At 46.4% G+C, this 15,904-nt stretch overlaps 1 protein-coding gene and 1 pseudogene across 2 annotated transcripts; one reads left to right on the top strand and one right to left on the bottom strand.

Annotated features, from left to right (window-relative positions):
* Window positions 1-656: 656 nt before the first annotated feature.
* Window positions 657-10,541, bottom strand: LOC311315379 (NACHT, LRR and PYD domains-containing protein 3-like; annotated as a pseudogene). The gene is made up of 8 exons: window positions 10,325-10,541; window positions 2,904-4,687; window positions 2,572-2,745; window positions 2,141-2,314; window positions 1,883-2,058; window positions 1,365-1,525; window positions 948-1,121; window positions 657-714 (listed from the first exon to the last, which is right to left on the bottom strand). The product of its transcript is annotated as an NACHT, LRR and PYD domains-containing protein 3-like (transcript).
* A 2,625-nt stretch (window positions 10,542-13,166) lies between these two features.
* tsfm (Ts translation elongation factor, mitochondrial) lies at window positions 13,167-15,682 on the top strand. The gene is made up of 6 exons (XM_084445808.1): window positions 13,167-13,278; window positions 13,978-14,130; window positions 14,397-14,525; window positions 14,634-14,756; window positions 14,847-14,928; window positions 15,102-15,682. Exons 1-6 carry the CDS (start codon window positions 13,231-13,233, stop codon window positions 15,494-15,496), a joined length of 930 nt encoding a protein of 309 aa, XP_084301934.1. The 5' UTR covers window positions 13,167-13,230; the 3' UTR covers window positions 15,497-15,682.
* The last annotated feature ends 222 nt before the right edge of the window (window positions 15,683-15,904 follow it).

Genomic DNA, 15,904 nt, shown 5'->3' with positions numbered 1-15,904 from the left:
CATCTAGACTACTCACTGCCCAGCACATTTGACCCCTACAGTTCCCATACAGACCCAGCAGATCCACAGAGAATGCTATTCCCCACATCCTCCACACTGTACTATCCCACCTGGACAAGAGTAAGGGGAAAGTGTTGAATTGCATGCATCTTCAAGTAGGCTATCTGGGTATGGAGATCACCAACAACCCAACATGGTTCACTCAGGCGTCTGAAGAGATTCAGAGCATCCTATCTGTAATCCTATCACCACCACAGATATACTTAAAAATATCCTCATTCTTTTCACCATTACTATCATAGGCACACTAGTTTCTCAAGGACAGAGTACCAGCTGACCAGTCCAGATACACACCTATTCTGTTGGACCTGGAGGACGGGGCAGGTATATCAGTGACAATGTAACTGTCACTAAAGGAGATCAGACTCCAGGACTTCTCATTGTGCCCTATTGAAGAGTCACCAACCCGTCCTTCCCTGTGGATTCCTTTATATGTCACTTCTATATCGACACTATAAACCCCTTCCCTCTCCACCTCCCAGTAGCAGCGCCCAGTCAGACCCTCGCTACACAGCACCTGTGGCCATTGTGTAAATCTCTCAGGGTGATCAGGGTATGACAACTCTGCATGCACCCAGGTTACTTTTCTGTTCCCCTCAGACAGAGCGAGGTGTGGGTTTGCTGTGTTTGGGTCGAGTGTCAGGTGACAGGCACCTGATGAGGGAAAAAAGGACAAACAAGATGAGGAGGACATGATCTAATATGTTAGTGTCAAATAGTGTCAAAAGTGTGAGTCAAATTTAGACAGACTTACATCTCTTTAAGAACCAGCATCTTCCTCCAGGTTTAACACGTTGTTGTAAAACAGGATGTAACAGTTAATTTCCTGACGGAATAGACAATGTGTCTGTCATGTTGAACATCCAGGAATAGCATATAGTTCTCACCTGAGAGTTTGGAGTTTATAGTGGGGATCCTCCTGTCCAGCAGAGACCAGCCTCTCTCCAGAGTCTCCTGGGTCGTTGTATCTCAGGTCCAGCTCTCTCAGATGGGAGGGGTTTGATCTCAGAGCTGAAGCCAGAGAGGTAAAGCCTTCTTCTGTGATTCCACAGAAAGACAACCTATGGAAAAAAAGTTCCTCTCTGTCAAAAAACTCACATCACTTATGAGGAAATTAGTCAATAGTACTGTATACAGTATGCAGGACCTTGTGTGTTGCTAACTTCATGATTTAGTATCTTGTAAAGGAGCTGAAAACAAAACTAGAAAACACTCTCGGTGCGATATGATGATTACTAGGCTTGTAAATAAATAAACAATTCTGCTCAACTGGTCTTCTATAGCTTACTGTATGTGGTACCCACCTCAGTGTCTCCAGTCTACAGTGTGGACTCTCCAGTCCAGCAGAGAGCAGCTTCACTCCTGAATCCTGCAGGTTGTTGTCACTCAAGTCCAGTTCTCTCAGGTGGGAGTTTGAGCTGAGAGCTGAGGCCATCTCTTCACAGCATGTCTCTGTGAGATTACACTTACTCACTTTACAGAGAGAATAGAAAATGTTGGACATTACAACAAATATACTGTATTAAAATACATAGGATACAGCTTGTTGTCACTATTATCCAGCTCTCTTGGGTGAGTGGTTTAACCCACCACTACCACGATCCTCCCTCTTAAGCACCTATTGTGTTTTTAGTTTGCTATTCTTGCACTTTGTCTTCAGCAGTAGATTATGTTCACTTGTTTTAGAAAGGAGATGCACTTGTGAGTTATGGCAAGTAGTAGTACACTGGCTTTTCCTATGTTAAATGCAATATATTATTGTAAGTCACTTTGGATAAAAGTGTCAGCTAAATGACTGTAACATAAATGTACAATGTGGCACCCACCTGAATGTTTCCAGTCTACAGTGTGGACTCTCCAGACAAGCAGAGAGCAGCTTCGCTCCTGAATCCTGCAGGTTGTTGTCACTCAGGTCCAGCTCTCAGATGGGAGGAGATTGAGCTGAGAGCTGAGGCCAGCTTTTCACAGCTTCTCTCTGCTACAGTACACTCATTCAGTCTGTATAAAAACAGAAGATGTCAAAACACATTCCATGTTGTAAAATAAACCCATGGGAAGGGGGATTAAATATGTTTACTACCTCAGTGTCTCCAGTCTACAGTGTGGACTCTCCAGTCCAACAGAGAGCAGCTTAACTCCTGAATCCTGCAGGTTGTTGTCACTCAGGTCCAGTTCTCTCAGGTGGGAGGAGTTTGAGCTGAGAGCTGAGGACAGCTCTTCACAGCATGTCTCTTTGAGATCACACTTACTCAGCCTAGAAAGAGAATAGAAAATGATGGGACATTACATCAAACATATTACAATTCATTCAATGAAGTTTGTTGTTACTTATATCCAGATCTCGCAAGTAAATGTGGTTTACCATGAGAGCTTAAGTGAGACATACTCTACAAAAGACAACATAGCCAACCTAGAAATAACAGCTGCTTTCTGTCAAAAACCTCACAAAGTGTGCAGAAATAGAATTTCCTGTAAGATCTCATGTCCAGATAAATTGAAGGTAATTCCCACCTCAGTGTCTCCAGTCTACAGTGTGGACTCTCCAGTCCAGCAGAGAGCAGCTTCATTCCTGAATCCTGCAGGTTGTTGTCACTCAGGTCCAGCTCTCTCAGGTGGGAGGAGTTTGAGCTGAGAGCTGAGAATAATGTTCTGCATGATGTCTCTGTGAGATTACATCCTAACATCCTGATGAAAGATATACATACACCGTATCAATGATAGAAATACATTTGCTTCTCATACCATTTGTACATATGAGCTTCTGTTGATCTATCATAAAACATTAGATTAAGAGCAATATTTATCAATAGTTTCAGTTGGATTTTTTGTGGCTGATCACTCACAGAGCTGTCCTCGAAGCTTTTACCACAGGCAGCAGCTGCAGAAGACCTTCCTCTGATCTGGAGTATTTCTTCAGGTCAAACACTTCCAGATCCTTTGTGGAGGTCAGCAACACAAAGACCAGAGCTGACCACTGTGATGGTGAGAGTTTGGCTTCTGAGAGATTTCCTGAACTCAGGTAGCTTTGGATCTCATCCACTAGAGAGTGGTCATTCAGCTCATTAAGACAGCAGAACAAATTGATGCATCTCTCTGAAGAAGGATTCTCTCTGATCTTCTCTTTGATGTACTTAGCTGTTTTATCATTTGTCAGTGAGCTGCTTCCTGTCTGTGTCAGAAAGCCTTGTAGGAGAGTCTGATTGGACTCCAGTGAGAGACCCAGAAGGAAACGGAGGAACAGGTCCAAGTGTCCATTCTCGCTCGTTAAGGCCTGGTCCACTCCTGTCTTGTGCAAGTTGGTCATTGATTTGTTCCTGGAAAATGGTGGAAGTCGCCTGGTTAAGGAATTCCGTTTGACCAATGGATTGGTCCCTTTCATCACAAATGTGAGGAACACATATACTGCAGCAAGAAACTCCTGGATGCTCAGATGCACAAAGCTGTAGATCTTCCCCAGGTGCAGCCCACACTCCTCTCTGAAGATCTGAGTACACAGTCCTGAGTACACTGAGGCTTCTCTGACATCAATGCCACATTCACTCAGGTCTTCCTCATAGAAGATCAGGTTGCCTTTTTTCAGCTGTGTGAAGGCAAGTTTTCCCAGCTTCAGAATGGTGTCCTGATCCGAGGGTGAATCTTCGTCATCGTCTCCATGATACTTCTGACTCCTCTGTTTGATCTGAAATACCAGGAAGTGTGTGTACATTTGAGTCAGCGTCTTGGGCATCTCTCTTTGCTCTGCTTCACTTAACAGTCTCTCTAGGACAGTGGCTGAGATCCAACTGAAGACTGGTATGTGACACACGATGTGGAGACTCCTTGATGATTTGATATGTGTGATGGTTGTGTTGGCCAGGTTCTCATCACTGATTTTCTTCCTGAAGTACTCCTCCTTCTGTAGGTCATTGAACCCTCGCACCTCTGTCACCAGGTCAACACACTCGGAAGGGATCTGATTGGTTGCTGCTGGTCGTGAGGTTATCCATCGGAGAGCAGAGGGAAGCAGATTCCCCTTGATGAGGTTGGTCAGCAGCACGTCCACTGAGGTTGACTCTGTGACATCACAACAGATCTCATTCTTTGGGAAGTTCAGAGGAAGTCGACATTCATCCAGTCCATCTAAGATCAATAGAACATTGTACTTGTCACAGTTGGAGATCCCTGATTCCTTGGTTTCAGAATAGAGAAGGTGGAGAAGTTCCATCAAACTATGTTTCCTTGCTCATCAAATTCACCTCTCGAAAAGGTAGAGGAAAAATGAAATGAATATCCTGATTGGTTATCCCTTCAGCCCAGTCCAGCATGAACTTTTGCGTAGAGACTGTTTTTCCAATACCAGCTACTCCCAGTGTCAACACAGTTCTGATTGGCTCGTCTTGTCCAGGAAGGGGTTTAAAGATGTCCTTGCACTTGATTGGTGTCTCTTGCATGGCAGCTCTCCTGGATGCTGATTCAATCTTTCTCACTTCATGTTCCTCTCCTCTTCCACCCTCTGTGATGTAGAGGTCGGTGTAGATCTTATTGAGAAGTGTTGGGATTCCTTGTTCAGCAATTCCCTCAAATACACACTGAAACTTTTTCTTTAGGTTGGATTTGAGTTGACGTTGGCACACCACAGGAAGTTCATCTGATTGATAGAACAATACAACAATAATAGATTTGCAAGAAACATTTGTGTTCGTCCAGGGGAAGGGCTACTCACACCGGGACCTGGCCCTCACCATTGACGACAGTGGTGATGCCCACTCTGACTGCGAGAAATCTGGATGTGACCCTGGGCGACTGTTACATATGTGTGTTGTTCTGTTTTGTTAGGCCTACCTGTTTGGTTTTGTTGTGTGGTTGTTTTGTCTCCCTCTACTGTTCTCATCTCCAAACTCTCAGGGCGCGCGCCTGGTTCATGTCATCAGTTCTCACCTGCTTTCAATTAACGACTTCAATCAACCTGGTCCCTCCCTTCCTATAAATAGTCCTCTTTGTCCTCAGTTCTCTCTGACCTGCCTGAGCTGTGGCAGGGCTCTGGTTGGTAGAGCTTGGTTTGGTTTGATTTGTTTGGTTGTTTATTGGTTTGATGTGAAGTTTCTCTTGTGTTACTCTTTTGTTTGTAGTTATGTTAGTTGGTTAAACAGCTTTAGTTATTGTCTGTGATTTAACCCTTTCTATGTTTTTGTGCACACGGGGGCAGATGACTAGTTGAGATACCCTGGTTCTACATCTCCACACACACGTAGGATTACCTGCTGTCTAACACCCCAGTTTAGAGTGCGCACCACCCACTATACTTTGAGGTGCCCAGCACCTGTAAAGGGGGGGTGGGGTTTTATTTCGGATTATGCTTTTGTTTGGTGCCACTGTTAGTCCTCTCTGTTCCCTGTGTTGCTATTAAATTCATCATTGCCTATTTTGGTTGTCCTGGTTTTGTGTGACTGCACCCTCATCTGTCCAACCCATTGTTTTATGTTGCGCTCTGCTTCCTCGGGCCACCAGGGGGCGTAACATAAATGGGGGCTCGTCCGGGATCTTTGATCCTTTAATGCAACGGGTTGGTGGATGTTGGTGTGCAGTGTGCACGTCGTGTAGGCTGTTAGGTTAGCAGTGTTGTGGTTTGGGTGTCGTGTGAACACGTTTGACATGAGTGCTTTTGAGCTTGAGGAGTTTCTCAGTGATCCTTCTGTGGAGCGGGTTGACCTCTGTAGGAAGGAGGACTTGCATGCTATTGCAGCCCATTTTGAGGTTACATTTTCGCGAAGTTTGGTTAAGGCTGAGTTGAAGGAGGCTGTATTGTGTCTGCTGGTTGATTGTAAGGTGCTGGGTACTGGCGCCGGTGTCATTGCTCCCCCGTCTGCAGGGTTATGCGACCTAGAGGATGAGGAGAAGGAGGTGTTTAAGGAGGTGGAGGCGCCTGAGGGGTCCGCTGGGTCGGATGGAGCTCCTGAAGTGGAGACTAGACCTCGTAGTGCTGTGAATCAGCCCACTCCTCTACACTCTACTCCTGAAGGGAGCGATGCCGGACACAGGCTTCGCATGGCTCAGTTACAGCTTGAGGCGCGGGAGAGAAAGAGGAAGCTGAGTACAGTCACCGGTTGGCTATGCCTAGACTGGAAATGGAGGTGAAACTGAAGGAGTTGGAGTTGGCGGCCGCTGCTGCAACTGCCGGTTTTGTTTCCTCTAGTCCTGCTAAGCCCATGGTAGCCGATTCCTCTACGTTCGGTGGGGGGTTTAATGTTAGTAAACACATAGCCCTTGTACCTCAGTTTCGTGAGGATGAGGTAGACTCGTATTTTAATGCATTCGAGCGAGTTGCTACCTCTCTGCAGTGGCCTAAAGAGGTCTGGGCTATATTGCTTCAATGCAAGTTGACAGGGAAAGCGCAAGAGATTCTGTCCTCTCTGTCTCTGGAAGACAGTTTGCACTATGAGGTGCTAAAGAAAGCTGTGCTCCGCGCATATGAATTAGTGCCTGAGGCATATAGGCAAAAGTTTAGAGGGCACGAAAAGTTGCCTGGTAAAACTTTCGTTGAGTTCGCCCGTGAAAAGGAGACTCAGTTTAATCGATGGTGTAAAGCCAGCTATGTAACCGATTTTAAGTCTCTGTCTGAGTTGATTCTTATAGAAGAATTCAAAAATAGCCTCACAGACCGGCTTGTTACATATTTAAATGAACAGAAAGTGTCGACGTTAGCGCAAGCTGCTGTGCTCGCTGACGAGTTTGTCTTAACCCATAAGCAAACCTTTGGCAGTTCTCATAATGATGGTAGGGTTTACCCCTCTGCTCCAGTGAGAGTGCAGACTAGTCCGCCCCGCCCATTTTCTACCCGCACTAGCGAGGAACGGGAGTGTTGGCACTGTCATCAGACTGGTCACATCCGAGCTGACTGTTTCTTGCTAAAACGCAAGTTAGCGCAGCCCAGTATGCGACCAAAAGAGGTAGGTCTAGTGCAAATAGTGCCTAGCCCCGTGTCGTTACCTTCAGATGGGGTGTGTGAGTCCTTGGACTCTAGTTACGCACCATTTGTAATAGATGGGTTTGTGTCCCTCAGTGGTAAGGTATCAGACCGGTGCCCTGTACGTATACTGAGAGACACCGGAGCAGCGCAGTCGTTTATATTGTCTGATGTGTTGCCCTTCTCTGAGTCGATCAGCGGCTCTAGTATTCTGGTGCAGGGCATCGAAATGGGGTTTGTGTCTATGCCCCTCCACCAGGTGCATCTAGCCTGTGACTTGGTCAAAGGAGTGTTTATGGTGGGCGTGTGTCCGTCTTTGCCAGTGAAGGGAGTGACATTTCTGTTAGGGAATGATATCGCTGGTGGAAAGGTGATCCCAATGTTGGAGGTTTTAGAGCGCCCCACTGTTACGCAGCCCGATGTGTTAGCTCAGGATTTTCCTGACGTATTCTCTGTACGTATGGTCACTCGTGCTCAGGCACGTAGATCGGGAGAAGCGGTTGATCTGTCGGACACCATGTTCGTGACTGCGTTGTCTGACCAGCCTGTTTCCCCAGGTCCACCTATGTCTACTCAGCCTGCTGTTGAGACCAACGTTCCGAGTTTGCTTCAGTGTAACAGCCTTGTTTCTGAGACAACACAGCTGCCCATGACCCGCAGTAATCTTATCGCTGCTCAGAAGGAGGATGCTGATTTAGCCAAGTGCTTTGCTGCTGCGCTTGATTCAGAGGCGGCTAAAAACAAGGATATCAGTGCTTTTGTGACCCCTGACTCGTTTCTGCAGTATACAGTAATGGCTTTTGGTATGAGGAATGCTCCGGCCACATTCCAAAGACTGGTCAATATAGTTTTTTCTGGTGTGCCTGATTGTAAGGCTTATTTGGATGATGTGGTGGTTCACTCCTCAGATTGGGAAAATCATGTATCCTCGCTGAGGACAGTTTTCCAGCGTCTGGCTGATGCGTCTCTGACACTGAACTTGGCGAAGAGTTCGGGAAAGCGACGGTCACATATCTTGGTAAGCAGGTGGGCGGTAAGCAGGTGGGCGGAGGTCAAGTGCGCCCTCTGGAGGCCAAAGTTGCTGCTATAGCCTCCTTCCCTGTGCCAACCACTTGATGTGAGCTGCGCCGGTTTCTAGGCATGGTGGGTTACTACAGAGGTTTCTGTAGAAACTTTTCTACTGTTGCAGCTCCTCTGACTGATTTAATCAGTCCCTTGGTGCCTTACAGGTGGTCAGAGAAATGCCAAGTAGCTTTTGACAGCTGTAAAGCTCTGCTGTGTAATGCCCCAGTACTGAGTGCTCCTAGTTTTAGCACCCCCTTTTCTCTTGAGGTGGATGCAAGTTCTACTGGTGCTGGTGCAGTTCTGACTCAGATGGACCCAGATGGTTTTGTCCATCCCGTAGGGTACCTCTCAAAGAAGTTCAGTGGGTGTCAGAGTCGCTACTCCACGGTTGAGCAGGAAACATTGGCCTTGCGGCTCGCACTCCAATTCTTTGAAGTCTGTGTGGGGTGTAGTGTGGAACCTGTGGTTGTTTACACCGATCACAACCCTTTGGTTTTTTGGCATCAGATGCATAACCTGCATAAACTAATGTGCTGGTCTCTGATTATTCAGAGCTATAATTTGACTATTCGACACAGAAAGGGCGCCGAAAATGTATTTGCTGGTGCCCTTTCTCGGGGATAGTCTGTAGGAATAGTTGGGCTATTGTAGTGTGTGAAGGGGAGGTTGATTTATCGTTAGCCATGGGCTAACTCTTTATGGGGGGGAGTGTTGCATATGTGTGTTGTTCTGTTTTGTTAGGCCTACCTGTTTGGTTTTGTTGTGTGGTTGTTTTGTCTCCCTCTACTGTTCTCATCTCCAAACTCTCAGGGCGCGCGCCTGGTTCATGTCATCAGTTCTCACCTGCTTTCAATTAACGACTTCAATCAACCTGGTCCCTCCCTTCCTATAAATAGTCCTCTTTGTCCTCAGTTCTCTCTGACCTGCCTGAGCTGTGGCAGGGCTCTGGTTGGTAGAGCTTGGTTTGGTTTGATTTGTTTGGTTGTTTATTGGTTTGATGTGAAGTTTCTCTTGTGTTACTCTTTTGTTTGTAGTTATGTTAGTTGGTTAAACAGCTTTAGTTATTGTCTGTGATTTAACCCTTTGTATGTTTTTGTGCACACAGGGGCAGATGACTAGTTGAGATACCCTGGGTCTACATCTCCACACACACGTAGGATTACCTGCTGTCTAACACCCCAGTTTAGAGTGCGCACCACCCAATATACTTTGAGGTGCCCAGCACCTGTAAAGGGGGGGTGGGGTTTTATTTCGGATTATGCTTTTGTTTGGTGCCACTGTTAGTCCTCTCTGTTCCCTGTGTTGCTATTAAATTCATCATTGCCTATTTTGGTTGTCCTGGTTTTGTGTGACTGCACCCTCATCTGTCCAACCCATTGTTTTATGTTGCGCTCTGCTTCCTCGGGCCACCAGGGGGCGTAACAGCGACTAACTGTCGTTCTCTGCATATATCATACCTGTTACATGTTCTTGCAACATCAAGAGGATTCGCACAAAATGATGCAGGTTCTCATCCAGGCCCTTGTCATCTCCCACCTGGACTACTCCAGCTCCCTCCTTGATGGGGCCCCGCTGTCAGCAATTAAACACCTGGAACTTGTCCAACCACCCTAAGTTCTCCTACACAACTTCCCTCCTCTACACTGGCTCCCTGTAGCAGCTCGCATCCAGTTTAAAACTCTGGTACTAGCCTGTAGGGCAATGAAAGGAACAGCTACCTACCTCGAGGACATGGTCAAACCCTATACCCCCTCCCGACCACTATGCTCTGCTACCTCGGAACGACTGGTTAGGGCAATGAAAGGAACAGCTACCTACCTCGAGGACATGGTCAAACCCTATACCCCCTCCCGACCACTATGCTCTGCTACCTCGGAACGACTGGTTGCCCTGTCACTTCAAGGCCCCTGCGATCAATCAACACGGTCTAGGCTCTTCTCCATCCTGGCCCCACAGTAGTGGAATGAACTGCCCACTGACGTCAGGACATCAGAGTCACCGCCCATGTTTCACCGCAAGCTCAAAACTCATCTCTTCAAGAAGTACTACTAGGATCCTCCCTCTTAAGCACCCATTGTATTTTTAGCTTACTATTCTTGCACTTTGCCTTCAGCACTAGATTATGCTCTTAGTCACTTGTTTTAGAAATGAGATGCACTTGTGAGTTCTGGCAAGTAGTAGTACATTGGTATTTCTTACATTAAACGCAATTATTGTACGTAAAACACTTATGCCTATCTGTTGGTGATCTCTTACTTTTCTCCAGTGTGTCAGCAAGCTCATTCTGGTTCATTTTCCTCAAGACATGCAGTGTGATCTTCAGAGCCCCCTCTCTGACACGGCCCTCTTCTTCATCCTCAACATCAACTTCTTCATCCTCCTTCTGACTCTCAATGCTCTCTGGGTAATGTTCATGAAGAAGCCTCCTGAACCTCTTCAGTTCTTTTTTCACTAAAGTGATGACATTTTGCATTTGCAAATGTAATCTTGTAAACCACCGAAGAAGAAGAATACTTTCTGTGCTGGGGATCACTGCTTAACGCCGTGTTCACATAGGCTGCATGATTGCATTGCGTTTCATGCAAGACTCGAGCGAAGTTCCGGCAGTCAAGCACATGTTGGCTTGCAAGGTCTTCAGTCTTCTCGCAAGGTTTTGCAATGGCGATGCACAACCTTCCTCAAAACTGGTCTCATTGTGGAATGAATGAAATTCAAATATGATTTTTATATATATATACATATAGCTGCAATTCCCTCCAAATTATTCTGACAGGATAGATCCCCAGCAAAGAAAGCTACCAAAGTATTCTTCTTCTTCGGTGGTTCACAACTTCCGGTTTAATGAACGCATACATTTTTACTGCAAACGTTGGAAAAATCGAACTCATGCAGAACACAAAACGCAATGCACTGGTTCTGCAACGCAATGATGCAGCGTCTCGCAAACCTTCCATTTGAAATGACTGGACTTCCGGTGTAATGTAATGCAATCATGCTGCCTGTGTGAACAAGGTAGCCTGGTACGACCATCCCATTCTCGCGAGCTCACATTCTGTTTAACGCAGAACGGTCTGGCCTTCGCATCCCAAAATCCAGACCATACCGGGCCAATCAGGGACTGTGTTTACCTGCTGTTCCGTACCACAGTGGAAAGCAGACCCTGATTGGTTTGTGTACTTGGTGATGTAAAATACAGGCTTCTGCTGGCTGCTGCTCGCTAAACAAACATGGCGGCTCCCGAAGCAACGAGTGGTAACATTAATGTTAGAAGAATAAACGCAGCTAAATGCAGTTATTGCAGAAAGAGACTTAATCAAAACACTTAAACAAGAACAAGAGTATGCACTAGCAGAGTTTCTTGGTGGAAAAGACGTTATTGCCATTCTTCCGACTGGATTTGGCAAAAGTTTGCTGATTGGCTGAAGGTGTTGTGTCTGTCAAGGCAAGTACCCCCACCCATATAATCGCTCTCAATGGGGCGAAGGCCAGACCGATATTGCGGAGCGAAGCAGTGAGCTTGCGAGATCGGGATGGTCATACCAGGCTATGAACAAGGCATAACTCACTCACTCCTGCCTGCATGTGTGTTCCACAGCTGTTCCATGTAAACAACTCAATAATCAGCCGCTTTGACTTTGAGCAGATTGAAAAAAGGGTGCATGAAAGCCTAGACTATTCCTACTGTTTCGATTGAAAGGACAAGTCATTTGCGACTTGAAAAAAAGCGCAGGCTAAGGCGAAAAAGGAGAAAAATTATCCTGCATTGATGACGTGTTTGCCTGTTTTTGTCGGGGACGCATCAGGACGCTTTAGCGTTTAGACAACTAAAGATATGTGGTCAAATGCGTCCAAGACCACCTCGGCAAATGGTTTGTCGAAACGTTTCACAAAACGTTTTGGTGGCCTTTAGCGCTGTCCACTTTGAATCTGATTGTCCAAAACACATTCTAAAACCAAGTCTAAAGGGGGTTTGAGACTTTCCCATGTCGAGATATGGCCATTTCAATTCCCCCCATGACAATGAATGGGGGGAATTTTCTGCTTCTGAGGCTGTCCAAAAAATTCATATAGGTGAATGGCTGGCTATGTTTGGGTGGCTCGCAGAACCGCTCTGTGATTTGGATCTGCTCCACAATTGAATGGGTTCTAAGTTCGTCCATGCTACACCCCTCCACTGAGTTTCATGAAAATCGGTTGTGCAGTGTTTGCGTAATCCTAGTCCAAAAAATGAAGGGAGGTGAATGGCCGTCCAAGTTTGGATGGCTCATAGACCCGGCCCGTAATTTGGAACTGCTCCAAAATTTAATGGGTTCTAAGTTGGCCCATGTTACACCCTTCCGAGTTTCATGAAAATCGATGTTGTATTTTTTTTAGTAATTCTACTAACGGATGGACAAACCAACACATGCCACCGAAAACATTTTACCTGCTCTCGCCCTGCACTATCGCTGGGGCGGAAGACATAAATGAGCTTAAACCATTATTCAGACCAAACTATAACTTGGGTAGGCCACCTTGAATATGGAGGCCATGTCCAGTTGATGACCTTGGTCAGACTGACCAATGGGAATCTCTGGTACTGATCTTCTCTGTTGGTCTTTAGGAACTCTGCATGAGAATAGGAGAACAATCAGAATATATACTACTGTACAAAAGAGGCCCATAATAGTGGTCAGGTGGTGGCACATGTGTAGTAGGTCAGCTTTTTAGGCAAGACATGCAAACGACAGACATGATGAATGACTCTTTAGTGGTAGTTTATGATGTCAGGGTTGGCTTGGAATTACCCCCCCCCCCCCCATATGCAAACTGAGTCAGGTGATTGTTACCGTAATACACATTGACCAGTTTACTCATCCACCTTCAGACCAAGGGGACCTAGTTTTGGTTCTATTACCAGTATAATTATAAACATATTTGATATCATGACACCTAAACCCTGCTGCAATTTTGGGTGGTTAATTGTACATTTGAAGTCGCATGATTCCCATCAAAAACATTTGTATTCCCATACTGAAGGGGGCGGTAATCAAAATGTGACCAACACAATATGCGTTTCGTCATGTTTGTCTGGGCACCCTTCCCGTACACGGCGTGGATTTCAATGACATTCCAGTTTCGTAAGGGGGAATCTTGAAGTTTGCATTAAAAAGGATCCTAACATGGCATTAAAATACGTGGTCAGATCCCTCAGAACAGAACTATCAAAGGTAACGTTAACCTTAGACAGGAGGTGGTGGATGAACATGTTTCTCAAGCTCCTCGTTGTAGAGATGCTGAGCTGTGAACTAGCCCTTTTCAGTCCTGTAGTCGCATGCTCGCTCATGCCAGACTACAGTCCTTTCACCCTCCGTTTACTTCGCCGTCAAAATAAATTGTTGTCGGCCTATTTAGGTGAGGCGCTCATATTTACAGCTGAATATTTACATATTTGAAGCTTCAAAGAGACCGCCACCACCACAGAAGAAGACTACCTCGGAAAAATAAATTCACTCGGACAGAACGCGTCTAAATAAGTTATTTAATGGTAGCGCGGAGGCTTCAAAACCCAGCATTTGTTTAAATAGTCCCTTTTGCTTAGGTGAGTGAAGTTTCATGTTCACCTGACACTTGTAAATATGAGCGCCTCTCCTAAATAGGCCGACACCGATTTATTTTGAACGGAGGGTGAAAGGACTAGTCTGGCATGAGCGAGCATGCGACTACAGGACTGAAAAGGGCTAAACTGCGAACCAAAGTTCAGTCAGTGAACTAAAGCTACATGTAGCCTTTTAGCAAGTACACAATTTTCAAATAGAAACCATGTATCTTAGCATCTTTTTAAAATGATCACTGCCTAATGCCTGCTGTGATTATTTTAAAGAGAGGTACTGTAGCAGAGGTCACTCCTCTTGACTTGTCTCCCCCAGGTGTGCGTCACCCAGCATGTGCAGTCTCTACACACAGCCTGTCCCCTCCTTGCTACCGAGAAAGCCCTCCTGATGAAACTACGTAAAAGTACTGGCTACACATTCATCAACTGCAAGAAAGCTCTTGAGAAGTTTGACAATGACATTAAACAGGTAAACAGTCTCCATTTCATACTTCCATACATACTCACACCACAAATGTCTTTGTCCTGGGGAGCCATAGTGTGCCTGTTTGCGTGGATGGTTTTGTTGCAGCAATTCGCCCATACAGCACTAGGAGGATGAGCTGAATCAAGATTGTTATTTCAAAGCTGGAACAAAAGCCAGCACACCACTGGGTCCCCGCAGAGCAAGGATTACATGAGAAAGTGTCAGTGCATGTGAGTGCTCATGTACGTGTTACTTGCTCCTAACCCTAGGCAGAGAGCTGGCTACATGAGCAGGCTCAGAAGGAGGGCTGGAGCAAGGCGAGCAAGCTGGAAGGCCGCCGGGCCAAGGAGGGTCTGATCGGCCTGTTTATAGGAGACAAGGCTGCCGTCATGGTGGAGGTAAACATACAGTGACTCCATACAATCAACTTAGAATACATCGTTAACACTGCAGCTCTGCAAATACATTCGAGTGTGTGTATGAAGACCTACATGTCTGTGTTGTAGGTGAACTGCGAGACAGACTTTGTTGCTCGCAACGACAAGTTCCAGCAGCTGGTGAAGGATGTCGCGTTTGCCACTATGGCTCACCACCGTAGTAAGAACCAGGGCCAGACTGGATACGTCAAGGTAACAGACCCTTGCCAGCCTAGTTGTTGACACAAGATTTCAGCAGGGCATCCCTGTCATTGTCTAATGCTGCTGAGTTGTCTGTTTCAGAGTCTGCTGGCGGCAGAGGAGCTCTGTAAACTGAATGTGGGTGAAGGAGCTTCACTGGCCGATCAGCTGGCTCTCACTATAGGTCAGTGGACTATACACTGAAAACTGCAAGCGTATATGTTTGAGCCTTTAAACTCAAGGATTTCCTGTTTGTATCAAGCTTTATTCCTGGACTGATAGTCAGTTTGAGATCTGAAATGGTTAATGTGTGGCATAATACTCGGTGATGTCATTTCCCCCTGTGTCATCTCCCAGGTCGGCTTGGTGAGAACATGTCAGTGAGTCGGGCGGTGACGATTGGCGTGCCTGCTGGCTGGCACATCGGCTCATACGTACACGGAGGCGTGGCCGGACAGTCTGACATGGCCATGGGGCGCTACGGCGCCCTGGTGGTGTTTCAGGGGGGCAGGTACGGGACGCAGGGCACTCTGGGGCACAAGCTGGGCCAGCATGTAGTGGGGGAGGCCCCAGTATCCTTGGGCAACATGGACGACCTGCCCTGTGGTGAGGCAGAGACACGGCTGCTTCCTCAGGCCTTCCTCCCTGACCCCAGTCGGACGGTGGCACAGTATCTGACCGAGCAGGGGGCCCGGGTGCTCGACTTTGTCCGCTTTCAGTGTGGTGAAGCAGGCAGCGGCGGGGCAGAGTGAATGGACTCAGGAGGAACCGCAAGATTGTTTGTCATGTTCTATTATTTGATCTTGCTTGTTAATGATTTGGCTGAAGTGTAAATGCGCAGTCCAGTCCAGCAGATGGACTCAACCACTTTTAAAGCGTCATCATGAAGTTAAAAGCCTAATAATATGTATAAGCACACCACACTGTTTTGTGTTGAATTGAACAAACCCAACAATAAAGATATATTGTGTATTACTCGTTTGAGTTTCATCGAATGGTTGTAGTCGGTCAGCCCCGTGTTTACATTTTAAATTAAATCAACGTAGGCTTCTGCTATGCACCATTTCATACATGTTCTTCATACACAAGTCCTAAGTCACTGTTTGTGTTATGTGTACATCAGAGGAGGCTCGTCCATTGAGGTAGGGGAGGACAGTCCT

Source organism: Borostomias antarcticus (genome assembly GCF_949987555.1).
Source record: "Borostomias antarcticus genome assembly, chromosome: 11".
Taxonomy (NCBI): domain Eukaryota; kingdom Metazoa; phylum Chordata; class Actinopteri; order Stomiiformes; family Stomiidae; genus Borostomias; species Borostomias antarcticus.
Note: the sequence above shows the minus strand (reverse complement) of the source record. Positions and strands in the feature narration are given on the sequence as shown.

Bases quoted from the DNA above. Each gene is read 5' to 3' on its own strand.
- tsfm (XM_084445808.1), top strand. From the start codon at position 13,231: ATGGCATTAAAATACGTGGTCAGATCCCTCAGAACAGAACTATCAAAG. The intron at 13,279-13,977 runs GTAACGTTAACC...TGTCTCCCCCAG, and splicing joins TCAGAACAGAACTATCAAAG to GTGTGCGTCACCCAGCATGT. The intron at 14,929-15,101 runs GTCAGTGGACTA...GTCATCTCCCAG, and splicing joins TCAGCTGGCTCTCACTATAG to GTCGGCTTGGTGAGAACATG.